General features: G+C 43.2%; 2 protein-coding genes and 1 long non-coding RNA gene across 9 annotated transcripts in view; 1 reads left to right on the forward strand and 2 right to left on the reverse strand.

The window, feature by feature from the left end:
• The window catches only part of LOC125689525 (inositol-trisphosphate 3-kinase B-like), a 71,388-nt gene extending 70,914 nt beyond the window's left edge, over positions 1-474 (reverse strand). Inside the window, exon 1 of the mRNA XM_048936772.1 lies at positions 374-474. The gene's annotated coding sequence lies outside the window, so the exon portion shown is untranslated. The remainder of the gene's footprint in view (positions 1-373) is intronic.
• On the forward strand, positions 1-24,060 carry PSEN2 (presenilin 2). Of its 7 annotated transcripts, XR_007375319.1 has the most exons (13): positions 358-471; positions 4,393-4,589; positions 5,293-5,522; positions 6,453-6,594; positions 7,010-7,077; positions 8,005-8,225; positions 9,068-9,166; positions 10,971-11,048; positions 12,620-12,733; positions 13,274-13,392; positions 14,801-17,786; positions 20,526-20,599; positions 22,835-24,043. XR_007375319.1 is itself a non-coding variant. In XM_048936774.1 (11 exons), exons 2-11 carry the CDS (start codon positions 4,446-4,448, stop codon positions 14,954-14,956), a joined length of 1,371 nt encoding a protein of 456 aa, XP_048792731.1. In that variant the 5' UTR covers positions 1-112; positions 4,393-4,445; the 3' UTR covers positions 14,957-24,060. The 7 variants fall into 7 exon arrangements, 5 of the variants coding, with proteins under 5 accessions (XP_048792731.1, XP_048792732.1, XP_048792730.1 ...); XR_007375318.1 differs by having other exon boundaries at positions 14,801-20,599; positions 22,835-24,052; XM_048936774.1 differs by lacking the exon at positions 358-471 and adding an exon at positions 1-112 and having other exon boundaries at positions 14,801-24,060.
• On the reverse strand, positions 491-26,240 carry LOC125689530 (uncharacterized). Its single transcript, XR_007375322.1, has 4 exons — positions 26,115-26,240; positions 25,299-25,380; positions 12,150-12,263; positions 491-603 (listed from the first exon to the last, which is right to left on the reverse strand). It is a non-coding gene; the product is annotated as an uncharacterized LOC125689530 (long non-coding RNA).
• Between the last annotated feature and the right edge of the window lie 3 nt (positions 26,241-26,243).

A 26,243-nucleotide genomic window follows, 5' to 3' on the forward strand; every position in this document is an offset into this window, starting at 1 on the left:
CACGGCGGAAGGGCAATCGTCCCCGCGGCCAGCGGTGCGGCCAGAACACGCTAGAGCCAATGGGATAGGAGAGAGGGGGAGGCCGGCCGGGCCGGGTGCGGGCCGAGCGCAGGTATGGGGGGGGGGGTCGGGTGCCAGCCGCGGGGTCTCCGTCTGAGCCGGCTCGCTTAAGGGGTGGGCGGGGGGCTCCGGCCCGGGACTGCCGCGGCGCTGCGTGCGGCCGCTCAGCTCCGCGCTGGGCCCGGCGTGAAGGCAGGGCACGGCACGGCAGCAAGTAGGTCCGGCAGCTTTGCTGGCTCATGCTGGTGGGAACTGTGTGGTTGCGCGCGTGGCATAACGCTAACATACGTGTGTAAAGTAGAAAATCAAGTACCTCTGCTTTCTCCGGGGCGGTACGCCTGCCTGGAGCGGCGCTGGGACGTGGCATTGGGCCACGGGGCATCGTAAGGCTCCGGCTCGCCTTTTCCTTCGGTAAGCCTTCCGTTCTCCTGCTGCTCGCCGCCAACTCCGTACGGCGCGCCGGGATGCGGCCGGCCGTGCGCTCGGATGGACGGGGGCGCTGAGTCCCGCGCAGAGCACGGCTCGCCGGCTGCACGCTGTGCCCTTGGGAAGAAGAGAGAGCGTTGGTGAGCCTTAAAAAGCGGAGAGAGGGCTTCGAGTCTTTGCTGTAGCACCCCCGGCTTTGTTATTTTTTGCGCTCTGGGGCAAAGTGAAACGTGAATGGCAATTGCAGAGCCTGTGTGTTTGGAGGTGCGTTCCAAGTAAGCTGTGATTGCAGCGGCAGGCACGGCTTGGCAAGAATCTGGAAGTCTTTTCTCCTATAGTTTAGTTGTGTCACTTAGGCTTTCTAAAAGCGTTTTCCTCCTCTTGTATTTACCAACAGCAGCGATTGAAACTTAGGAGAACAGGAGGGCTGTCAGTGTCAGTCCAGTTTGCTCTTGATTTAAGTGCAGCAAAGGAAAATGCTTCTCTCCATCTAATTATCATCTATGAGAACAGCCTGCACCAGCAGGAGTTTAATACTCTCCTTGAGAGTTTAAATATTTTGCCAGACAACAGCAGCTGTCTTGTGCTGTATTTTATATTGGTATTTTTCACAATGGATGACATACAAAACAAAGGATTTGGGTTTGTTGCAGCATAGCAGAATGAAAATAAAAGGCAAGCCAAGGCTGGATTCTGATGTTTGTGTGAGTAGGCCCAGTTTCTGTGAAATCCATAAAGCTGTTTTATCACGATAGAGGAAAGCGGTCCCTTTCACAAAGTACCTCTGCAGAGAGAGAAATAGTACCTCAGACCTTTCTGTAAGCTTTGCAGGGCTGCTCTAAAAGCAGGACTTGCTGTAATTCCACTTCAGCTGCTCCATTCAAAGCCGTACTCAACTCCTGACCTACTTTTTTTGTCCCTTTTTATCTCTGCCACTTTTCTGGAGGGTTTGGTCTTTTATCTCTTAAACATCTTACGATTTTTTGAATCTATCCTAACAGTTTGTATCCATCCACAGAGGAAAAGGGGAAAACCTTGCCCAATACTTGTGACTTATGGAGTAAATTTGAAGACTGGCACTCGTTGTTCCTGTCCTTTGGTAGACACCACACTTTAGTTGTCTGAATATAGATGCAGATATGATTTCTGCCTCTCCTTTCTTTTTGCTCAGTCTGTGCTCAGGGCACAATTGTGGGAGTTGCCAGGTGTGTGCTTCTGTCCTTAAAGGAGAGACTGCTTAAACCAAGGCTCTGTGTGGCAGTCAGCATGGCCTTGGTGCCAGTTTGTAGTGTAGCTTGAATGAATGAATGGTGGCATTAGATTGACTCATAAGGGGCCAGTGGTGCAGCAGAGGCTCCCCTCCTCTGTAAGCCATTTATTCAAGGCCTTTGCTTGGCCCAGCACTTGTTTCTTACTGTGAGTACTGGCAGTGGGGCTGCTCAGGAGCCAGTGTGGGTGCCAGTCCTGCTGAAACCTGGAAGACAGATGTCCATTGTCTCTTCAAAAGAACTGGGTTTCTAATGAGCACCTGACATTTGTGCTACAAGCTGAGGATGGTTGGACAGCCCCTTTGGCAGTAACACAGATTTAGGTCACTTTAAGGCAGCAGCGAATACAACTTCAGAGGATTTGTTGAGAGGATTTGTTGTGGGCCAGTGGCTCCAGTAAAATCCTTAATGCTTTGGAGGCGGTTTCACCTTTTGCTGAAAGCAGAGTGCAGTAAATAAGGGGTGGTAAAGCAGAGTTCAGGTATGAATCTGCCTGCTGATGAAAGTATTGTTACATCTCTGCCATTGTCCTTTCTGAGAGTGAATAACAGAATCTGTCTGGCATAAAAATGTCTGCCTGTAATATAACACAAGACTTTTTCCAAGTAATCATGAGGATTAGGAATTAATGGAATATTTCTGCTGTCTGTTTTCAACTCTTCCAGTGGTTGTGGCACGACTGATGTACCAAGTAGGCTTATTGGCTTCTGCTTCTAAAATCTGCAGCATTGCTTTGCGCAATTGTGTTGCAGTTTCTTAAATGTTGAGAGGAAAAAATCTTTAATATTTTTGTTGGGTTGTTAAAACCTGAATATGGTCCCAAACTATGAAAGAATAAAATCTAATTTTTTTTTCCTTCTCTGGTTTCTTGACACTATTAGGAAGTATTAAGAATTATTTAAATTCCACAGCTCACAGATTTAAGCACTTGGAATCCCATGGCATGCATATTTTAACCCGTAGGCAGGTCTAGAAGTATGTCATGTTTGTATGATTGCACATGATATCTGTATGTTACTTTAAATAAGGCCTAAATCTTCTAACTGAACCAGAATCTAGGCTCTCAGCTATGATCTATGAGCCCCCACATGCTGAGTGGAAATAGCATGTTAAGCACCTGGCAAGTGGAGATTTCTACCTCAGTAAGAAAAAAATCAGTGCAGAAATGTTGGTGTCGGGTACCTTGCTCAGAAAGAACATGGTATCACTGTAAAGCTAACAGGCCTGGTTTCAGGGCTTCCCTGCATTTGTTTCCCATAAATGTACAATTTTTATCACTGAAAGAGGAACAGAATGAGAGGAAAAAGCTTGAAGAGAAGGCAGGGGAGGAACAGTTGTCTGAAAATTTGCTTGGGCGGAATGAGGTTTGCTTTCTAAAATATCTTGAAGGTGCTAGATGTGTTCAGAGCTTTGTGTAAGAGCGGAATCTCACACTCCTCCCTCCTTCCATCCCCTGAAGTGAATTTTAGTTTCTTTAATGAGAAGCAAGAATCTGTCATGGAGCTTTGAAGCATCTACTTTGACCTCTCAGGCTAGCTGGTAGACAGTGAAATGTACTGGTTGACCTGCAAGTGCTTGATTCCCATGTGACTGTGTCCGAGTCACATGGCTTCTTCAGCTTCCTTCTCTGAGCTGGATTAATGCTCTCGTTTTGCTTATGGATAGATGGCTGAGAATTAGGTGTCTGAAGCTGCTGCTTTGCTGAGCTGACTTAATAAGTGATAAAACGAATTTCTGCTATCACCTATCTTTAGAGCTTCCTGAAATCGTAGCTCTAAGGCTGTTTTATATTAGCCTCAGCAGGGGCAGAGCACACCTCCTCTCTCTGATACCTTAAAAACAAAATAAAAAATAACAAAGCAAACAAAAAACAGCCATTCCTTTGCTTTCTGCACCATACCGCTCCTTTCTTTGCTATTCTGCACAGCAGTAGTGTGGAAAGAGGCCAAAAATTTCCAGCTCCCAGCTGTTGCCCATCCAGGTGGCTTTGCTTTTAAGCACAAGGCGATATGAGGGAATGGGAAAGAAGTGGCTCACTTAGAGATCATGTCTTTCCCTTTCTTTTCTCAACAGTCTCTGGGCAAAGAGAAGAACTGCTTCTGAAATTCATCTGGTTAATCGACAGTCAAAACAGGGAAGACAGCATGTAACTCCTGCTTAGTGGCTTATATAAAGCTGAGGCTGCAGGTTACTAGGAGACTTCTGCTACCTGCTAACACTTGTAGGAGTGTTGTGCAAGAGCTGAGCTCTCTAACTTGTTTAGCAGTCAGCCAGTATTTGAAGTGAAATGTTGTTTGGCTCATACAAAACAAATATCAAGCACTGGGAAATCTCCTTTGTGAATATCAGGGTGCTAATGGGAGAGGCGAAGCGTAGAGGCAGAAACTATGAAAGCTGTGGCAGAGAAAAAATGTTAAGTTAACCACGTCCATTTGGGTCAGTGCTGTGTTTGCTGTTCTCCCAGTTAGGGAGATTTTAACTGAATGGATTGTTGTGTCTGATGTGACAGCAGATAAAATCAGCAGCTAGGAGTCGCAAAGCCTGCCTGCTGAAATTGTGCCTATTTTTCAGGCTTCCAATTGTTTGCACTGCAGTATTTTCTGTTTCTCTTTCTTTTGGCTTCCCTTGTCCTCTCAAGTCTTGTGTAGTGCTTGGCTGAGCCCCTCCTGAGTGCTCCCTGTGCAAACGACGATGATCACGTTCATGAACAACTCGGACAGTGAGGATGAGCCCTGTAATGAGAGAACATCTCTGATGTCTGCAGAGAGCCCTCCAGTACCTTCCTACCAGGATGGTCTGCAGGCCTCAGAAACAAGGGAAGCACAGACACATAGGGTATGTATGCACCCTTCTTGGGAGTAAAGAAGTGGGGTATGAGGATAAATGTTGTCTTGTTACCCACCTCAGTCCCTCCCAGCAGGCTGGCTTTTAAGATTGGCTATAGCCTACGTTATTGCTGCCCTTGGCCAGCAGCTGTAATGCCTGTTCCTATTTCCTCCACTGTGACTTTCCCCTTTTTTACTCCTCATATATACTCCTCCCCTTTCCTTCCTTTTGGTAAAGATGCAAGCTTTTAATCAGGATGTGATGTGCATATGACTCTTGCAGGATATCCTTTCCAGCCTTTTTGTTTTGCCAGAAGTGTTGGAACAAAATCTAGTTTTACCACTAGTGAAGCAGCATGGTAAAGCATGCACAGTGCTGCTGTGAGAGCAGGAATCGCTCAGGCTTTTATACTACCTTAGATACTATTCATTCTCTCCCAGTTCTCTGCACCTTGTCCTTCATGTCAGTCTGTGTATGTGTCTGTCTCTCATATGTGCATTGAAGAGCCCTCAAATTTTCATGGTTCTTTATTAAAAACTCTGTTGCAGCCTGTCTGTAATGGAATTTCTAGTTGCATTGCTCAGTCGGTACCATCTTATTAGGAACAAGTTGGTGTGCTGTGGTTGCCCACAGAAGCCTCAGCCAATATGATGGAGTGAAGCTTTGAGCACGAAGGAAAAAGTCTCACGTATTTGCTAATTCTTCTTTTCAGAAGAGGCAAACGGGTAGCAGCCGTAGCCCAAACAATGTTGCTGATGAGGATGCGTCTGACTCGGATGTTCGAATGAGAGAGAGTGCCTTGGAAAATGAAGAGGAGGAACTGACTCTGAAATATGGAGCAAAGCATGTAATCATGCTTTTTGTGCCTGTCACCCTTTGTATGATTGTTGTCGTCGCCACCATAAAGTCAGTGCGCTTCTATACGGAGAAAAACGGGCAGCTGTAAGTGGGGTCTTCAAAACAGCCTCTGAGTACAGGGGATCCCTAGTATTACACATGTTCCACATGCACGCGTCTGTGTACACAGAGTGCTTTCTTGGCAGGCTGGGGGAGCCTTTACACAACTAAAGGTGGCTGTGTAAGCATACCAAGGCCAAAGATGAACGCAGCATATTTTTAGTAAGTTTTTTTTCTGTACCTGCGTTACACTGATTCATTAGTGCTGTCATTAGGCATTAGCCTGTGAGTAGCATAGTAATGAAGTTGCTTCATACTGTGGTATAAAAGACCCAGGCTTAACTCCTAGTCTGTTCACTCAGTGGCTGGCAGCAATCAGGGAATAGCATGTTCATTTGGATGAGTGTCTCATTTCCTGATGACATTTTTGTTTCTTAAAGACTCATGGTGTGGATACATAATTCCATCTAGCTCTTGCTGATTGTGTCCGAGAGTGTTCCTGGGGCTCTGACCCCACTTATCATGGTGGGTAGATAAATGGAACCAAAGAAAAATGGGGGGGAAGGAATGTGATGAAAAGGAGTAAAACAGCCTATGACACTGGATTCCCTATTGCGGAGCAACACCTGGGATGTATCCTTGTTGTTATCATGAAGAGGGTCCAGAGGCATGAAGTAAAAATTAGTGGCCTGGAGCAAAATTGTCAGACTTAGTCACTTATGCTCTCGGAGTTTTTCTTTAGAGCTTTGCCAGCCACAGCTATTCTGTAGGAATGTGCTTTTGTTTAAAACAAGTAATCTTTGGTTGATAATTAACTGGAGCCTGGCCCCTTCAAAGGATACATCTCACGTTTACTGCCCTTGGCAGTCATATTTCCCTTTCTTTCCCACGTACACACAGAGATTTGTTTTTATCTTAGGGCAGTTATTTGGAAGAGAATATATGTACTTCACACGGCTTTGCTTTATACTGCAGGATCTACACCCCTTTCAGTGAGGATACCCCATCTGTGGGCCAGCGTCTCTTGAACTCGGTGTTGAACACTATCATAATGATCAGCGTCATCGTTGTAATGACTGTGTTCTTAGTTGTGCTTTATAAATACCGCTGCTATAAGGTAAAGCATTCATGACAGAGCCTTCTCTACACGTATTCTGTAAGCATGTTCAAGTGCTTGCATGTCAGTGAGAAATTAAGGCACCACATGGGCTAGTGCAAAACTTAGTCATGGCAATAATCTCATTGTAGAGAAGCTACAATGTAAAATTCTGTACAAGCTGAGTTAGTAGTATTCTTGCCTGTGAAGGTGCCAGTGGATGAGGAGGATGGAATGTAGAATGAAAGAATTAGAGAGAATTAGCAGGAACTGACTCTCTCCTCCTTTACTAGCTGTGGGGAAGGTCTTTGGAAACTGGAGAAGTGAAAAAAGAAAGTTGGACAACGCAAAGTTCTGTTAGTAGTGCATGCAGTGCTGCAAACTGTGCAGTGAGGAACAGCCTCTTCAGTCACTGTCTTTTTTTTACCCTTAATAGTTCATCCATGGTTGGCTAATCCTGTCCTCTTTTATGTTGCTGTTCCTCTTCACCTACATATATCTCGGGTAAGTAGAGATGTTACAGGTAACCTGGCAGTTCAGAACTAACCCTTTCACCTCTTTGAAGAAAATCCCCAACTTCATGAACAGAATGTCTTTCCCCTTCTCCAAAGCGACCTTTTTTAAAAAAATAAAAAATGAAAGACTAATTCTTTAATGGACAATGCCTGATTTTTACAGTACATACTCTACAAAATTTACTAGGAAGTGATACGGTGAGCATAACGTGAACTGACTGAACCTTGTTGTACAGAGGTGCATTGATAACAACTCAGGAAATATAGGTATAAATTGTCAGCATCCTAGGATATGTTATAAGTTGTTTTAAGTGTTGTCATAACAAACTGTTTGGTTAGGTAGAGGTTCCCAATACATGCTGTCAGTTTGTGTGAAGCCTCTGAGAACCAAGTGTGAAGGGACTTTATGTGCTAAGCTGCTTCTCTGGTTTGTCTCACTTTATCCTCAGGCTGTATCTCTTCAAGCTCATTTCACTGCATCCAAGTTTAGAAAGAATAAAGTTTTTAACTTTCAGTTTATGTATTTCTAATTCATCTTCAGTATTGAACATCATAGTTCTCGTGGTTTACCTGTATTTGACTTCTTAGCTAAAGACTGTCACATAGCCTATCTTAAATTTACTCTTGAAATCTGGCCTGCTCAAATCCTTGAAATCACCTCAGGATTAAGGCAGCGTGGTCCTTGACTGCATGCATAGGGTTTCTAATTTCCTGTACAGGGAACAGAGGGTTAAGAACACCAGCTGGCTGCAAAGCAAGTTCCCTTGTGATGAGGCCTGCTTCTGTCCTGCTTCCTTTTGGTCTCATAGGAGGCTTGTTTAACTAAAACTAGTAAGATGCTTTTTGTCAGGTGTTTTTGTTGTTGGTTGGTTGGTTGGTTTTTTTGGCTCAGCTGAATTTCCCTCTTGTATTCCAGTGAAGTGTTGAAGACATACAATGTGGCCATGGATTACCCCACGGTTATCTTAATCATCTGGAATTTTGGAGCTGTTGGAATGATTTGCATCCACTGGAAAGGTCCCTTGCAGCTCCAGCAAGCATATCTCATTATGATCAGTGCTCTGATGGCATTAGTTTTTATTAAATATCTACCTGAGTGGTCAGCATGGGTGATTCTAGGTGCAATCTCTATTTATGGTAAGTCCAGGTTGTGAATCTCAAGGCTCATGGAGAAGTTACTCTGTGGCAATCTCAGGGCTGTGTGTGCAATTCAGAAAATGACTTTATCATGCTTACAGCTTCAGAAGGAGGCAGGTGGGCAGTTAAGTTGATTCCCTGACTTGTTCACTTGTTCATGTAGTTACTGTACTTCTACCATGTCATTCCTTCCTTAGAGTGGAATGCTCATTTGAGGAAGTGCTGAACCACATCTAATTGTTGGCAGGGATGGTTGGATTTTTATCAGTAGCAACCTGATAGTCTTGCAGGTTTCAATTGGCAATTATGAAGAAATCATAGATTTTGGTATGAGTTAAAAGTTTGAAGGGAACCTGCAGAACAGGAGGTATCTGCAAGGTAACATTTAGATTGGTGAGGAGTTATGACAGAGATAGAGAGTAAGCAAAGAGGAATTGGACCAAAGGGCTTGATTCACCTGAAAAATAGACTTAGCGTATGTAGTGACAGATTGTAGAACATAAAGTACCCTCAGTCCTTCTCTAAACTATTTTGTGTAATCTGTCATCTACTTTCATAGAAATAATGTGCTCTCAAAGCAAACAAACAAAAAAACAACTCAAGTATTAACACAATGAAAATTCTTAATTGTCATATTAAGCCTTGGGGATGGTAATTAAGTGAAACATGTCTTTAGAGACTAGCAGCTGGAATTACACAGAGTGGCAGGAAACTCCATTCAGGCAGTTATCCAGTAAATACTGATAGATGCCAGTATGAGGGATAAATAGTTTTTTAAGCACTAGGAATGTAAAATGTGTTGCAGCTTAAGATGAGATTGTCTGGCCCCTTTCTCTTTGCAGATCTGATTGCTGTTCTCTGTCCTAAGGGGCCGCTGAGAATGCTGGTAGAAACTGCACAGGAGAGAAATGAGCCCATTTTTCCTGCATTAATATATTCCTGTGAGTAAGATCAAAATATTGATGGTTTTAACCACATTAAAATTGCAGCCATTTTCTGTCTCAAATCAATAAGCACTATTTTAGTTACTTCCTTGCCCTCAGATTGGTGTGCATTTATGTCCTGTAACACTCTGTTTGTGGAAGACCTTGTTTATCACTTAAATGGTACTAACTCTAGCTGCAGCAGGAGCAGGTTTGCCTTGTGAAGCTGAAGCGTTCAAAAGTCAATTTGTCTTTCCATGAATACACTGCAGAACGTCCCTCTTTGTTCTGCACATACAAAAGCTTTGTGTGGACAGCAGTGTTTGCAAAGTTATTTAGTTAGATGATGCCCTCTCAGTACCCATATTCCTTCTGCATGTGCTTTATAAACATACTTAAGTGTTTAATGAGGTTCCATCTTTTCCTGTAGCTTTCTCTTCTGTGCACAGTGTAGATGGAAGTGCTTAGAATGTACTTGCTTTGTTTTCTCACTGTGTGGCTGCTCCCTTCAAGTGGCTTTATGCAAGTATTGCTTTGCAAACAAAATCAGTCATCCCTTCACTGGCTTTTGTAGGCTGCTTAGCAGTGCCCTTAGCTGTGTCCTGTACCCTTGTCCACGAAGGTATTTGTATGCTTAAGATTAGGTTAGGTAGAAGGTGGGAGACGTAGGACTCCCAGGATCTGGGCTCATGTGCTTCATGGGCCTCAATGACTTCCATTATGTCTTTCTTAGGATGAAAGGCTATTTCCAAACGTTCGGTGCTGTGCTGAGGATGCCTACAACTTGGCTGTTATGGCTTTTCAAGTATTTAGTGCTATATAAATGCTCTTTTGTGTTCCAAGTAGAGGTTCAGTTGACTTCAGCTTGGAATGGAAGTGAAACATAAGTCCTTTTTATTTGAGATTCTGTTACGTTGGCCTGAGATGACCTAGATGAAGCCTCCTAGATGTTTTAGTTAACATACAAGAGTTTCCTTCAAGGAGAATGCAATTCAACAAATAATAAATACTGAACCACAAGTTCTTGTGCAGAACGTCAGCGTCTCCATTGCAAGACCACATTCTGTGGATATCTCTAGATGTAAAAACATCACGTTGGCTGAACTTGTAATGGAATAGCAGACACTGTTTGCCTTGGCTTTTTTGTTAGTTTAGTTAAGCTTCAGTGAAAACAGGAAGACTGATGTACACTTAAATAAAAAGCTGATTTGAGTTCCCTTCCACTGATCTCAGAATGGCTCATATCCCTTCTTAAATTAGGGATCTCAAGAATAAACCCACAAACATTCTTCAGTTGTTCTTGGGACCAAAACAGAAATTACCCATATTTTGACAGGAAAAATAATAACAAAGAAAAAGGCAGAAGGAAAACCAGCACTGAGCTCCAATGTGTCTTTCGCTTGTGTGATTTACCTTTAGCAGAAGAGGAGGAGTATGCCATCCAACTTAACCAACTGAACCAACTTAACATGTGTACTAGCATAATTTCCGGTGCAACTGTTCCCTTTGAACAGACGAGACAGAAACCAGGAGGAAAACAAAGGAGATGAGGACCCTTGTTTTGTATTTTTGCTTTCTTCAGCCTATAGAGAAGACAATACTGACTTGTGCTCTGAGACTCTTAAAAATTGAACAGATACACTGTCTTACCTTGCTCTGACCTTGCCTTCTAAGGAACTAGGGAAACAAACTGAAAGCCAATAGCATTTACAAGGGGAAGTGTTTATGTTTTCAGTGATAGCTAAATACTTAACTGCTCTGAGCTACAGTGACTGGTATTCTAAGCAGCTGATAACTTTCTCTTTCTTCTCTTTCTCTCTAGCTGCCATGATATGGACAGTTGGAATGGCAAAACCAGACACGGCAGCAAAAGGACAAAGCCAACAGATGTGGGATGCAGGTATGCTTGCGTGTCACTCTCCTATATAGAGCAGTGGCCCATGGAAATAATACATATGTTTGCAACTGCAAGCAAATGCAAGCCCTTGAATCTCAAAGGACACACTTTTTTTGTAGTATTGCTACGTTAGTTGCAGAACTTAATGCTGTTCTGAAACCCTCCTCTTTGAACTGGCAGCGAAAATTATTAGATGATGCTGGGTGTTCCAGTATTCAAGCTGCCTTTACTCAAACTAACAAAAACCCATCTTGAGATGTACTGAAGTCAAAGGTGGAAGCGGGTTCTGAGTTTTTTGTTTAACAGCTTTACCAGTTGGTGATGGTTAATTACAACATTGGCTTGTAACAATGATGCCAGTGAACTGTGAACCTGAGTGCATTTCAGTGTGTCGTGTTCATATAACTGCCATGAAACAGATGTGCTCTAACCTAGCTCTAAGTTCAATCTGGCTTACTCTGACAAAGAAAATGGACATTCTTACAATTACCCTTGGGTAGAGGTTTGGGCAGTTACACAGCAGTAGCTGATGTGTTCCAATTTTACATTCTAGCTGGTCCTGTGTCAATTTGCGTGTCACTGCTTAAAATGCAAATTAAACTGCAGTTTTGAAAGTGTTTGAATAAAATCTGACTTTTTTCCTATCTGGTCCTATTGCACTTCAGAGCAGCTTTTTATGCTAAAGAAATACACTGTGTTCTGAGGTTTTACAATGGAACATACTGCTTATTTTCAGGCTGAAGTAACAGATATACAACAGACCACGGGGACACAATCCTACTTTTAAATCTAGCACAGAGCAGGGGCAAACTACACTGTTGGGTTTACTGAATGCATCAGTGGAAACTGTCTGTCCCAGGTCATGGTCTGCTTGCATCTGCAGTGGCAACATCCAGTCAGGCTGACATGAACTGGAAAGTTTGTAGAGTGCTTCTGAAAAATCTGAACTGTCAGCTAGAGTAATGTCTCACAGACCAGATGCTTCTAAAAGCACGTGGGAAAGATGAAAGCTGTTGGTTAGATGTGTTTAACAGGATTTATAAGAAAGAAAAAACCAAACCCAACAACAACAAAAAACTTGTGAAGAAGGAAATGTCTACTTACCTGTGCATGATCAGCCAACTCCAATGTCAGTGTGATTCAGGGCAGAACTTTTCTCACAAATGGCTGTTCTCCTCGTCATCCACTTCTTTGTTGTGCTACCTGAGCACTTCCACCCTAAAGAAGTAACAATATGGCGCTATGTGTTAACTTTACTCAGTTTCACTTGTCACTTTAGCCTTCACAGACAGCAGATACTACTACGTCTGACAGTTTGATCCAGAGACTGAGAATTGAGGTGAAATCTCCCTTTGTCTTTAATGACTGGTAGATAAATGCTTGATTTTGTGCATTTACTCACCTGTTTAGGCCACTGAACTCCTGGATAGCAGCCAAGCGAGCTGTGAGCATGCAACCATCTGGACTGTTCCAAATAACAACACGCATGTTTTTACCAAAGACACTGAATGTCTATGATTGACTGTTTTGTTTTGTTTTTTTCCTTCTTGGCCTATGTTTGTGGAACCAACAAGAAGATGGGAGAGAGAACCACAGTAGCACTTCACATTCAGACTCCCAGATTTTGGACACAAGGAGCCCTGCTCCCAGCCATCCCATCACTTTAGAGGAAATGGAAGAGGAGGAACGTAAGAGAAGCTTGATACATTGTTTTCAGTGCAGTCAGGACCAGGGCCTGGCATTTGTACTCCTGGTAGTTAACACTGTAACTCATTTGGGCCTAATTGCAGTTTACTTGAAAAGCTGTGACTTACTGAGGAATTGAGGTCCTATTCTGACTCTATTAGTTGCTGCTGCAGTATCTGTTCTGGGTTTGTGGTTGCAGTGACATGCCTTTGGCTACGCAGACAACTTAAGCAGTTCCTTCTTCCCCTTGCACCCCCCTCCATTCTGTCTTCACATTTCCTCAGCTGGAGGGCAGCACAAAGAAGCACCTCTGAGAATTAGGTTATGCAAAAAATAATTGCAGAAGAACAGTTGGAAGTCTTGGCTTCCTCAGTAATCTCTGGGGGTAATCCCTTTTACCTCTTCAGAATGCCAAAGGTTTAGCTTGGTTAGTAGCCAGGACTAGTAACCTTCGCCTGGTCCCCAGGGTACAAGACTTGGTTCAGGAGGAAGCAAAACAGGAGAAGTAAGACTTGTTTTCTTTTCCCTTCCACTTCTTGTAGGAGGTGTGAAACTGGGCCTTGGAGACTTCATATTTTACAGTGTGCTGGTTGGGAAGGCAGCTGCCACACCTAGTGGAGACTGGAATACTACACTGGCCTGCTTTGTGGCCATTCTCATAGTAAGTGAGCAAGTTTTTGAAACTGCCATGGTCTTATTTAGCATAGCAGTATACTGCCTACAGCTAAGGACAAGTACAAACAGCTAACGACTGCTAAATCACTCCAGGCAATGTCCTGGGTGCTCAGGTGAAAGCACCCATGGATTTCCTAGCTCAGCACTCTGTCTATAAAGACAGGCTTTAAGTGACTTCTAGGAGAAGCTGGGTGACATAGGCTGGGAGGGAGGACTCCTCAGAGCAGAGCCAAATGTGGAGATGGTGTTGGTCAGACAGACCGAACGAAAACAGCAACAGCTGAACTGCTTGCATATTCGCTTCAGTGTTAGAGACTGAGGACTGAGGTCCCTTAACTCTGGGAAAGCATTCCTCTATCTCTCAGGCCTTATACCCCATTCCGTGTCTTTTAAGGTGCTGTTAAATTTGTTCTGGTTTCTTCTCAGTTTTGTAATTCTGGTGCTGTGTGGCTTTCTGCTTCCAAAACTGTCCCTGCAGTGTCCAGGCAGTGGGCACATCTTTTAATTACACTGTGGAGTAGGTGTAAGCCAGTTATGGTCCACGAAGAGTATGAAGAACAGAGCCATAGAGTCAGTTGGATTGCAGCCAGCCATGCAGCCCAGAAACAATGATTTAAGAATAAATAAATCAAATCCCACCAGCTGATCCCTAGCAAACAGATGTTTGGTAGAGCCCAGTGTGAATGTTGTCTCTGAAGCTTCATCATCATGAAGGAAGACAAAAGGGCTCAGATAAGAGAAGTAATCCATACCTAAATGTACTTAATCCAATTGTACTGTATATCCCAAACCTTTAAAAGCTTACATGTTTTCTGGGAGACGGATTTTAGCCTGCTACGAAATAAAAGCAAAATTCACTTCTTATAATAAGCAATCCAATCAGAAGAATAGCAGTGGGATATTTTTTGGTGGTTTTTTTTTTTTTTTTTTTCCCCACTAAGAGAAATGTGTGAGGGTGATACAAGTATGTGCTGCTGTGTGTTAGAGCTGCCCAGTGAAACTCCTTACAATTCAACAGGACTACATGGTTTATCTGCTGGTTCAGTAATTGGTGTAGAACAGAATGAAATCTGGTGTACACAGAACGGTGTATACAAACAAAACAAAACATAAAATAATAAAACAAAATATAACATAATCTGAAAATAAATTAACCTCTCAGTATGTCAGCATAAGTTGTTTACACTAATTTCTGGAGCTGTGCTCCAGGATTGCTGAGGAATATACTTGGCCAGCTGTTTAGATAGATGAAGATGTGTGGAAATATATCTCTAATTGGTAGTTCAGGCAGGCTTCAATTTTTGTACAGTGTGTCTAGCTTCCTTATATATTAGATTGTTACCAGAGGCATGTTTCTGGGCTTCTTACTTTATTTCCTTTATTCTCTCTGGCAGGGTTTATGTTTAACTCTCTTATTACTGGCTGTTTTTAAGAAAGCACTACCTGCTCTTCCCATCTCCATCACCTTCGGCTTGATCTTTTACTTCTCAACAGACAACCTTGTGCGACCGTTCATGGACACCCTGGCCTCCCACCAGCTGTATATTTAGAAGAAGTGGGAGTTGAAGAATTCTTTTTAAGCTTTGCAGTGAAGTATGGTACACTGTTTGGAATAAGTCATAACGTTTTTCACCTAGTGCCATATATTTGTAAGGAAAACAGTAACTCTGTGACATGATGTGTACTAAAAAGCTAGCTACGTGTTAAGCTGAACTTTTTCACAGGACTCCTAACTCTCGGACTCCAATGGAAAGCCTAGCTCATTGCAGATGTCAGAGCATTACTTAAATGTTATTTAATGTGCAAACTGGTTCTAAAGACCAAGGAAACCTGTATGTAGTGTGGGGTACTGGAGAGATGAAGGGTCTGATCTCTGCTTCCAGAAGCTCAGGCATTCTAGCCTTGGAATTGCAGTCAAGTTTTGCTGTGCTCTGGAGTTTTTAGCATTTCAGACTTTTGAAGTGTTCTGTGCATGTGTAGGGAAAGTCAGTCTTGCTTGTAATTAGAAAAGCACAGCAGTATGCAGAGAACAGAGCATCACACCTCGTCGTGAGCACTAAACTGATGTGCGACGCCGAACTTTATAAGCTGGACTGCATAATTGCCCCAGTTGTCTCTCTTTGCTCTGAGCCTAGTGAGACACGGCTGCCATGGTTCTAGATGGGATGTCAGCAGTAGGATGTCTGAACATCAGGCTTCTGTTTCTGCGTGCATCCCCCTGGGCAGCCAACAGTGAAGGCAGGGCTGACTGTTAAGCAGATCAGATCCTCAGCGTGGAAATCATTGCACAGCTCCCAGTAAATCAGTTGACCTGTAACTTCTTCTGTGTACCTCTGGTCTCATTTCTGTACATTGTCATAACTATTCCACAGGAGGACTTACCTTCCCTCTATGAAGAGGTCCTCTGATGCTGACTGAAGCTTGGTTTACCTTTTTTGGTACTGTTATTTAAAGAGCTTTTATTACAGATTTTAAAATAGCTATTTAATGTAAAAGGAACTCTTTTGAAAATACTGTCATAATTTGTATCAAAATATGGGGGTGCAAACACTAATTTGCTGTGACGTTACGTAAGGCACCACTAATGCTGGAAATGTTGACACAGCCTCAAGTGACTTCATTAAAAAAAAAAAAAAAAAAAAAAAAAAAAAACCACAAAAAAAAAACACACAAAAAAAAACCCACAAAAAATCACACTGTGTTGCCAGTAGAGAAAAACAGGTCTGACTCTATCCTTACTAGTTATTCCTTCCAGTTATTACTTAATCACTGTTTTCCTCCAGATTTTAAGAACATTTTATTTCTACTCTGAGGGTCGTTTTTAGCAATAGTTCTGTGACTTCCTTTTTTCTTCTTACACGAGTGTGTAACAAACAAGCTCTGTTTTCTTTGACAGCTGATCAGTATCAGCGTTTAAAATTGAAACGTAATGCAGGGCTTTTTGGACAATGCACTGTCACTGAGAGATACAGAACTTCAGGTCTGAGAATCCTTTTTAGATAAGGCTTTGAAGTATGCCTTTTTAAGAGAATGTTTTTTTTCCAGTAGACTCCTTCAAGCTAATCTACTTTTTGATATTTTAACAAGAACATCAGGTAGGTACTTCAAACAAATCTTTAAAAAGCACGTAAGGTGTTTTGAGTGGTGTGTCTTAGTTTGGACAAGTACATAATTTTTGCTCTTGGTTTAGTTTGCTGTTCTTACCTACTTAAATTTGCAATGTTTGAATGTAAAATTTGCAGACAACTAATTATTACTGATAGCTATTTTCCTTTGGAAACAAACTGTCTGCTTGTTTTTTAAGGTTTATATAAATTAGTTGTTCTTTTTCTTTTTAACAAAAACAGTTATGGGGCCAAATCAAAATACAATCACTTGCAATCATGATTTTATATTTTATACTGCATGGTGTAGATGACGTGAAATACTTTATATATAAGAAAAAATCCTGCTTGGCTTAACAGGGCTGTAGCATATTGTTATAAGTAATTTATTTTTCTGAAATTAAGTTGATATATGAAGGAAACTGGGTGGATCCTTCTTACAGAAGTATCATTAATAGAGCTTGAGTTCTATGTAGATTTGTGCTTACAATGACTGGCCCCTGAGCAAATTCTGCATAACTTATAATTTAAAAGGTGACTGAGCATTGGATTCTGTCAGTGCAACTAAATGTACTTGCTTGGTGAGTAAAGGGGTATACTGTGTGTGCATATACTGGAGTGGTTCTAACTGTGTAAATGTTTATATGTATTTGCTAATATATATTCACTGTGAGTGTGTGTATATGTATGTATATACACATACAAGAGTTTTAAAATGATGTTGAGTGATCTGTCATCTCCTTGGGCATTTCCACTTGCGTATGAAAGTGAAGTTCTGTTCATGTTGTTAGCATTGCACAGGATGGCACAGGATTTATGTTTTGCCCTTCAAAAAGGATGAACTGTAGCCTAGGAGCTACGTGAGGAATGGGCTCAGTGATCCTGCAACTTGAGAGTGTGTGTGTGTGTGTGTGTGTGTGTGTGTAGCAAGTGGTTGTCTGTCTTTTCTGCGCACTCACTGATTTCGCCTCGCTGCATGCTCTGCTAAACTGCAGTTTGACCTTAGAAATCCTAAATACTGCTGTTGATTTGCCTCCATGAAAATGTACAGCTGTCAGGTAGGTTAGGATGACAACTACTTTAATGTAGGTGTCACTCAACGGCTTGAAGTCCTATAGGAGATGCCATGTGTTTGTATTTTCCTACATCTACCCTATCAAACCTTCTTTCCAATTTAGAATGAGTGTTTCATTATATCTGGACTGAAGCACAGCTTGGGCATAGAACAATCCCTAATGTGTAAGACTGAAGAATACCCAGGAACAAAAATGCAGTGGTAAGCCTGCCTAATGCTGGGGGATATGCAGCATTTATTGCGTTCCTTCCATTTCCATCATATTGCTACAGATTTTCTATCATTTCCCACTAAATTCAAGATGTTTGAAGTTGATGCTGTCAGCTGTCAAGGAGTTAAGTGAATATGAACTGTTTATTTTTTCCTTCATGCAACTCATTTGTTTGACAGGTGCCCAGGAGCACATTTCTGGGAGGTGTCAGTGTTCAGTACTATTTATCGCTCAGTATTAAAAAGATATAAATAAATCCAGACTGTGAAGTGGAACTAGCTAAGCTTCTTGATATAGAAACCTGAGCCAGGTATGGGGCCAAGCAGCGGGAGTGGAAGTTTTCCAGAACTGAGAACTGTTTGAGTCCTATCGAATGCAGCCTGAACAATGTGTCAGCTTCTAGGCCAACTCAGGGGTTAGGACAGTGCAGAAATAAATGGTGTGAAGCCTAGTGGTCCTTAACTACTGCATTGCAGGGCCTGAAGAATCAGAAGGAGGCAGAGTAGGGAAAGCTTTAGGTCTATTTTGTCCAGCGTCCCTGGTTGGCATGAATTCAAGGATATCATCCCAGAATAAAATCTGAGCAACTCTGCAGCTACCTTGCATTTAAGAGTAACAGCAAACATAAAAAAACAGTCCAACATTTTAACTTATGCAGTACCTGTCCTCAGGCTTTACAAAGCTAAATATAAGCAGTTAGAATTCTCCCTGACTTGATAGAGCTGCATCTATTTATGGAAGAACTCGAGTCGTTATTCAGAACTGATGCAGGGCAGGGTATCTAAGGCTGCAGGTAGGTAGGCAGTCAGTTATTTTTAAAGCCACAGCTTTGATGTACCAACAAATAGTTAATAACAATAAAATGGTAATAGTGCAAACAGGATTATTCCAGCAAGATCTCCTTGCCCCTTTACTGTTCCAGAAAACACATGCCATCTCTTTAAGCCCCCACCAAATACAGTTTTTATATATTACTGGAAAGGTAATCAGAGCTATTCTTGTTTTCCAAATATTGTGCTAATAATTAGTCTTACAGCAGTGTTATAGCAGGTTTCAAGAGGCATGGAAACTATTTGATTTTCTTCCTTAATATAGAGGAAAAAAAAACAATCTGTGATTTTTGGCCTTCTGTGATTTGGGTGAGCAAACCAAGGACCAAAATGGCAAACACTGACTAATTTCAGACAATTCATCATGCAGGCAATCCAGAATCTGGATTGTGTGGAGAACTAACAGGGAACAGAAATCCAGCAAATGCTTTTGGTATAGAGGCTACAGTCTGTGCACTGTTAGCCTATGGATCAATACAAAGTTAGAAGAAAGAAAACATACCGGAGGCATAGGTTAGATTTACAAAAGGGAAGTAGGGTTTCTCCAGGATTATCACAGCAGTGCAGTTATAGTTTTAAAGATAGAAATGGTGGGAAAATCGGGGCTAGAAGGGAATATAAAGCTGCATCCAAAGTACTTATCTAAAGGGCTAAGTTACCTTACTTGTTGTCAGTTTGTCTCTGTGCTTTTCAGTGCCATCATGAAATAAAGTTCTGCTGCAGAGAACAGACATCTGTCTTCCAGGAAGGGAACTGCCCCTTGTGTTGTGAAAGCAGGTCACCAATTAAACTAGAATGACAGCTCTCAAAGTCCATGGAATGGATGGCACAGAATAGTCACACGCTTCATCATTAGATTCTGTATCTAGGGGGACTGCTGAAGTAAAGGGATACCTCTGATCCCACACCTTGGGCTCCTCCAGGCTAGCAATTCCTTTGGTAACATCTGAGAGTTCACTCTGGGAGAGTGAACCTGTACTGCTGGTTCTTGGTGCTGCTGTGCCTGAAGGCAAGCTCTTTTCACAGTGCACAGCTGCAGTGCATGTTGAAATTATTCTGTTGTGCTTCCAGTGAGGCTTTCCATGCGCTTCTTTAGGAGCCAGGCTTCAGGAGCATGACAGAGCAGAAAATTACCTGCAGCTTTGTTTTACAGATAGGAGTTGAAGTATTTACTGAGGGTCAAATGAAGGGCTTAACCTGAATGTCTGGACCATTTCTTGATGTGTCATTCTTTCTAGAGGTGTTAAGTGCAAGAGTGCCCCCTCAGCTGAACTCAGATGTGTCAGTCACTTGTGAACCCTCCTCTCCAGCTGCGATCACGCAAATATAGATACTAGAGATCAGATTACTTAGCCTTTCTCAGCTGACCTCGTGTATAGGATCAATAGCCATAACAAAGCCGGGAAAGGGTCAGTCAGCATCCGAAGTTAGCAGTGATTCAGCTTGCCCCTTAGACTGACTACTAAAAGTAAATGGTTAGGACTCTATGAATCACCTTCCCACAAGTGGACAGGGTCGAGGAGATTGCCTGTTTTCCACACACCACACAGGTGTTCAGAAACGCCCCAGCTTTCCTCTCTCCCCTGTGCTCCATGCTATGTACTGGAACAGCAAGACAAGGTGCCAGGAAGCCAGAAGGCAGAGCAGCTGTTGGGGCAGTGAAACGAATCACGCTGTCTTGAGGCTGAGTCCAGGCTGAGCCAATGTGGTGCTGCAGCCATGTGATGTGCAGCCATACTTTGCCAACGCGGCTGTGTTTGGCAGCAAGCTTTACCATTAACCACCAAACTGCCATGACTAGTGCTAGTTCTTAGTTTGGGCTAAGTTCTCCAAAACCTGGTGCAATGTTCTAAAACAGACCCATTTCTCCTGTATTCTCCATCCTGTCTTCCTGTTTAGATTGATTCTGTGGAAACTCTTCTAGATAACCCTCCTGTCCTTCATCTAAGAGTCTTCAGAGTGGCCAAATGCAGGTGAGGGACTTGCTTCTGTTTGCCTAGTTTCAAAATTAGTTTCTGTGTTTAACCAAGAGTTGAATGGCTTCACTAGTTATTATCTGCACATTGAATCCTGCCAGGAAGCTACAAGGAACTGTCTTTCTGCTATGCTTCTGCAGGCTCTGTTGTGATAAAATCAGTTAGGTGGCAGGAGAAAAAGGCAAAGTGCATGCTAAACTATACAAGCAAGTGCAGATTACAGTGAGCAAAAATAATGGATCTTTCTAGCTTAGAAATAAAGAACTACTGTCTTGAAATAAGAAATTCTTTATGCTGAGAACTTCCCATCACTGGATGACCACCCCAGTTACACAGCAGAATCCTTATCTCGAGGTTTTTGAGATGCAGTTGCTCAGAGTGCTAGATAATCTCATCTGGGCTTTCTTTTCTCAGAGAATGTTGGACTTGATGATTTTCCAAGGTTCTTTCCAACCTGGGCTCTCCTATGACTAGGACTAATTGCTAGGGTGGCAGCCAAATGTGCTATCCCACAAGCAACATGAAGACAAGGACTAGTACTGCTTTCTTACTTTTAGTGCTCTTTGTGCAGTCTTGCCACCTGTCTCTGTCCTTCTCTCAGTGCACTCCACCCCCACAGGCTCATCTCCAACTTTCCAAAGCACCCAGTGCCCACTACAGCCACGTGGCAAAGTTGGGCAGCAGCAGTGGCTGGCACAAACCACAGCCAAGCACTGTGGTGGTGTGGTGTGCTGCACAGCTTTTTCCAGCCATCCTCTGTCAGTTATGAACATGTTTGTAGCTTTGGCTTGTTGTGACTTGTTACCACACCATCTAGAGAATAACAACTACTTCTAGTTCTTTCATAACGTAAGGAAAAGAAGATACCTGCATGTAAATTTCCACTTTGAGAGATGTTTGCAACACTTCTCCCAGTGGGAAGAAATCGCGTTATCTGACACAGTGAGAATGTGTGTGTGTGCTGGGGAGCAGGGGCAAACCCTGGTAAAAGATTAAGAGGGCTGTGATCTCTCTCACATCCCTGAGCAATCTGGGAGGATGCTCTCTAAAATGCCTGAAGAGTCGACTCGACATTTATTCCTTGATTATTAAAGATAATCCCAGCATTAGTGGGCCTGCCACCACTTCCTATTAGGTCAGTACTGTGTAGTAAATTGCCTGGAACTATATAGCTCTAGCCACAAATACTGTCAAAAGCCCCGCTGTATATAACCTCACAGACCCTGCCCACCTCCTCCTAGCAAGGGGCCTCAGCCTTCCAGCAGCCCCACTGGCCTCCCCTGCCTCTTTCAGCCATGTGGAGCAAGGCTGCTTGCTGACGGCCCTGGACTGAAAATAGGGGGGGGTGAAAGTTCATGAAATACCTGTCCCATTCCCTGCACTGCATCTTGGTCAGAAAACATTTGTTGTGAAAACTGACGTGCTGTCTCCTTCCAAGAGAGCCGAATCATCTTGGAATAAAGTTTTTACCAACAAAATGAAATTGAGCCTTTTCTCCTTCCCTTTACAGCAAGGAGAGAGAGAAAAGAAGGTTAAATACAAAGAAAGCTTGAGCGTTTGGGGGTGAAAATACACAATTCAGGAGTCAACATTCCAAAGTGCTATAAAAATAGCTCATCATTTGGATCCTATGATGATAGTGGACGTGCATCTGCCACTGACTGAAATCAGAGGGATCTCATTTCTTTACAAGGCTGTTGCTCTCATTCTTGGCCATAAAGCCGTGTAAATAACATATGGTACAAACAGCGTCACTGAAACCTGCCAAAGTTTTGAAATACTTAAAGTTAACTACTGAAACCAAGCCACCTGTCCAGTAAGTTCTCCTTGAGCTGTTCCAGTTCATCATCATTGCAGCACTATGTTGATAGAACGCCATAAATCTATGGAGGCAGATACTACATTCTTCCTGCCCTATAGAAACTTCCCTCTAAAGATGAGTGAACACAAGGTGAAGGATAAGATGTAGCTTATCTGAGCTTTGGTGGTTACTTGGAGAGGAAAAACTGACAGAAAGATTTCCAAAGTAGTTTTTGCCTTGTGGTTAGCTGTATGAATGTGGGAGAAGGATGGTGACGCATATTTTATTGTGGTCACAGAAGCAGCTTGGGCCTGTCCTATGTCTATGTAAGAGGATTTCTGCGCGTTCTCCGCATAGTCCTGATGCTCATCAACCTGATGACAAGACCAATAGTTGCTTAATTGAAAATGCGTTAACTTTTTTTCCTGCAGGTTATTTGTCTGACTACTAATTTCCCATTGCAGTGGAACCCTTCTGACTGCAGGGCCCAAGGATCCTTCCAGGCTCTGATTCTCTAACTTTGTTTTTCTGAAGCTGAGACAGGCTGACCAATTCCTCTCCTACACGCCTGGGAACTTGGCCCACTTTGTACAAAGCTCTGACAGAAGCCAGCTTTTCCTGAGTTCTTCAAAGCAGTCAACATCAGAACTGGCAAGGTTTTTTTTGGGTGTTCCCTGGCATTCAGTAAGCAGTGAGCTGCTAACTGGTGAGCAAACAGACTTCCCTCAGAAAACAGCAAGCAGGAGGAGAAACGCAACCTCACCCAATGCCTGACAGTGAGCTTGCTGGAAGTCACATTTAAAGAGTCCTAGATTCTCTCTTCCCCATGTTGCTCTTGCTGATTTTACTGGGACCTGCAGCAGAGCTGTTTATCCATCTCATGAAATTACATAAGTAAGTCCTTTGTTATGAAACTGTCAACAGGCAATACAAGGTAAAGATATGATGGCCATGCGAAAGCCTCTGCACAAATCCATAACTTCTATATGCTACATCAAGCATTCTCTAGAGGTGCTCACATTTCTGGATAAGGCAGCAAATACATAGAAAGTTGACTGAATATAACAATACTGAATAAGATGTGACAAGCAAATGAAAGCCATAGTACAACAGATAGACTGTGGTTGAGTTATTATTGCATCTTCTTATAGTCCAATAAAAGACTCCTAAAACTTCCAGAACTTGATTTTTCACAGAACTGCTCGGGCTTGCTCTGTCAATTCAGATCTGCATTGCACAGATCTGCAAAAGGATGCAAGAATCCTACACAGAAATTACACAGGATTTAGACACTGAAGTACAAACTCACGTAACAGCCTCATTCTTCTTCACATCATACTGGTAGCACAGAGGCATCAACGCATGCCACAGTTTTTAACATGAAACATACAACCAGAAGGGGTGGCCCGGACTGACCTCTACTGAATTCACATTCGCATGTCCTGCCTCTGAAAACAGTTTGCACGAGGGAAGACAGTCTGGGATTTGGAAAGGGTAGATGAGTATTCTCATTGCTGAGCTTTTCCATCAGGTACAGCATAACTAATAGTAATAATAATATTTGTAAGGCTAGAGGGCAGAAGGCAAGAACATGCATAACAACAAGAGTCTTAATGTGAGGGTGGAATGCTTGAAGTTTTCATAAGCAAAGAAGGAAGCTGAATTTGGATCTTTTAAAGCCCATGGGGGTTGTCAACCACTAGGCTATTAAATAAATCACTGATACTTGACTCCTCAGTTTATTTCTGAAATACTTTGCCTCTCCTTTCTCTAGAATTCAGAACTATGAATTTAATTATTGGTAGCACTAAATATTGTATTTTATCTTTTGCCGTTACTCTTCAGAGTGCATGGCGACCTTGCAAGACTTAAGCCATGGCGCAATTCCCCCTGTGCACTACATACAACATTTGCCTTTATATTTAGGATTGTGAACACTGTTAGTCAACCAAATGTCACAAGTTAGCCTCTGGATTACAGACTTTGAATCCTGGGCGTCCTGTTCCTATTCCCCCTGCAGAACTAAATGGTGACAATAACAAAAAAGTATGAAGTATCAACTTCTGCTAGCTTCAATCCAGTTTTTTAATCCCAACTCCTTCCATTCCAACTTCCATGGAGAACAAACCCTTCTCACTTCTTCAGTCTAAGTATAGAAGAAGCCTGTCTTGCATTCAAATACAAGGGGTCTTTTAAGGATGCAGAAAGCCTGGCAGTAGAAGGTGTGATGCAAATTAAATAGCAGCTGCAAGAATGGTTTACCACATGGGAATGAAGTGAACCAGCCAGGCCTGTCTTAGAAAGATGGGGAGAGCTTGATCCTTTGCTTGTTCTGCCTACATCTCAAACTATGACAGCATGTTCATGCAGAAACCCATGGAATTCTCTGTGCTCAGCACAGTGAGTAACGTATATTTCACAATTAATGCTGAGCTGACGCAAATTAAGTGGTGTTACACAGAAACTTAGAGCTGGCATCCAAATTCAGTACAGCTGCAGATGAAAGAGCATACTTTAAAGAAAGATATCTCAAATATATCTATTTCCAGATGAGGGTAAAGATTACCTTTCTTTTAGAGAAAAAATAACAAGTTAATTCATACGTATTTCTGGAGACGTCAGCACTGACTGTGTTCTGAGACAAAATTCTCAAGGCTAGTATCTTATTAAAGCCACATTTTTGCATCATTAGCATGCCTCATCTCCATCCAGTTCTCAGACATGAAAGCATTGTATTTGGCTTCTGCATTTCAGACATATTGTGTCTGTGCAAGGCCTAGGTGTATTGCAGTGAAGTCAATAATGCATCTTCACCTTTAAAGCTCAAATTTTGCCTTTCTAGTACTGACCTTCCAATCTGGATAGCAGCTGGGTGATAAGTTTTACTAAACATACCTGTACTGTGGCTGTCTGTTCAGTTCTGGACAGGGAGCTTCTCACGGCTCAGGGCTTGGGAAGGATGCTATTCTTTTTTTATCTAAAACAAAACACACGAAGGAGTGTATGTAAGGTTGAAGCAACATTTTATGTGTTTATGAATACCGGCCAAATCAGCAGCTGTAAGTAAGGGCTTCAACTGCCCCCTTATAATGCAGGGAGGTTTGGAACTAGCAGACGGACCATTGGACTGAGCCCTGTACACAGCTGGCTGTGAAATGTCCTTCAGTGTGCGTTTTGGGTTGCTGGTTAGCTTACAGCCTGGGCCAAAACAAGCAATTAACACGGCTGAAATTAAGGCTCAGGGCTGTTTGTGGGTCACTCCTGTAAACTACACTACTACTGGTGGACACCTACGAATCCTGCTTAAGAAGAGGACTATTTAAGCCCCATACCTTGTGCAAATACACCGCCGCGGTACCGCAGCCCCCAGCACACGCACCGCCGGGTTATGGGCCGGGCAGGAAAGCTGCTGACCGCAACCACCACCACAGCGGTTCCGGCCGGCCCCGGGACAGCGCGGGAAAGCAGCCCGCGTGGAGCAGCGCCGTCAGCCAGCGCGCGCCCCCTCACAAACGTCTCTTCAGCACGGAGCCCCGCCGAGCGGCGCTGCCTGCCGCCCTCCCGGCACGGCTCTGACGGGAAATCGCCATCCCCGCTGTCATCCCGCCGCATTCACTCCCGCAGCCAGGCCCATCCCAGGCGGCCCCGCCCCGCCGTGCCGTGCCATGCCACACGCGCCTCGCACCCGGCGCCCGCCACCGCCGCACGGACCTCACGGGCCTCACGTCCCCCTGCAGCCGCCGCGCGCCCCGCCCTCCCCCGCCTGCCATTGGTGGGGGCGCGCCGCGCACGGGCTCAGCACGCTCCTCGCGGCCCTTTCCGCCGGGGGCGGGGCGAGCG

The sequence above is a fragment of the Lagopus muta genome, chromosome 2 (assembly GCF_023343835.1).
Source record: "Lagopus muta isolate bLagMut1 chromosome 2, bLagMut1 primary, whole genome shotgun sequence".
NCBI classification, from domain to species: Eukaryota; Metazoa; Chordata; class Aves; order Galliformes; family Phasianidae; genus Lagopus; species Lagopus muta.

What these genes read in the sequence shown, in the direction of transcription:
- PSEN2 (XM_048936774.1), top strand. Translation starts at nt 4,446, where the DNA reads ATGATCACGTTCATGAACAACTCGGACAGTGAGGATGAGCCCTGTAAT. An exon ending in ATAAATACCGCTGCTATAAG is followed by an intron (nt 6,595 to 7,009) that starts GTAAAGCATTCA and finishes TACCCTTAATAG; the next exon opens with TTCATCCATGGTTGGCTAAT. An exon ending in TTCACCTACATATATCTCGG is followed by an intron (nt 7,078 to 8,004) that starts GTAAGTAGAGAT and finishes CTTGTATTCCAG; the next exon opens with TGAAGTGTTGAAGACATACA.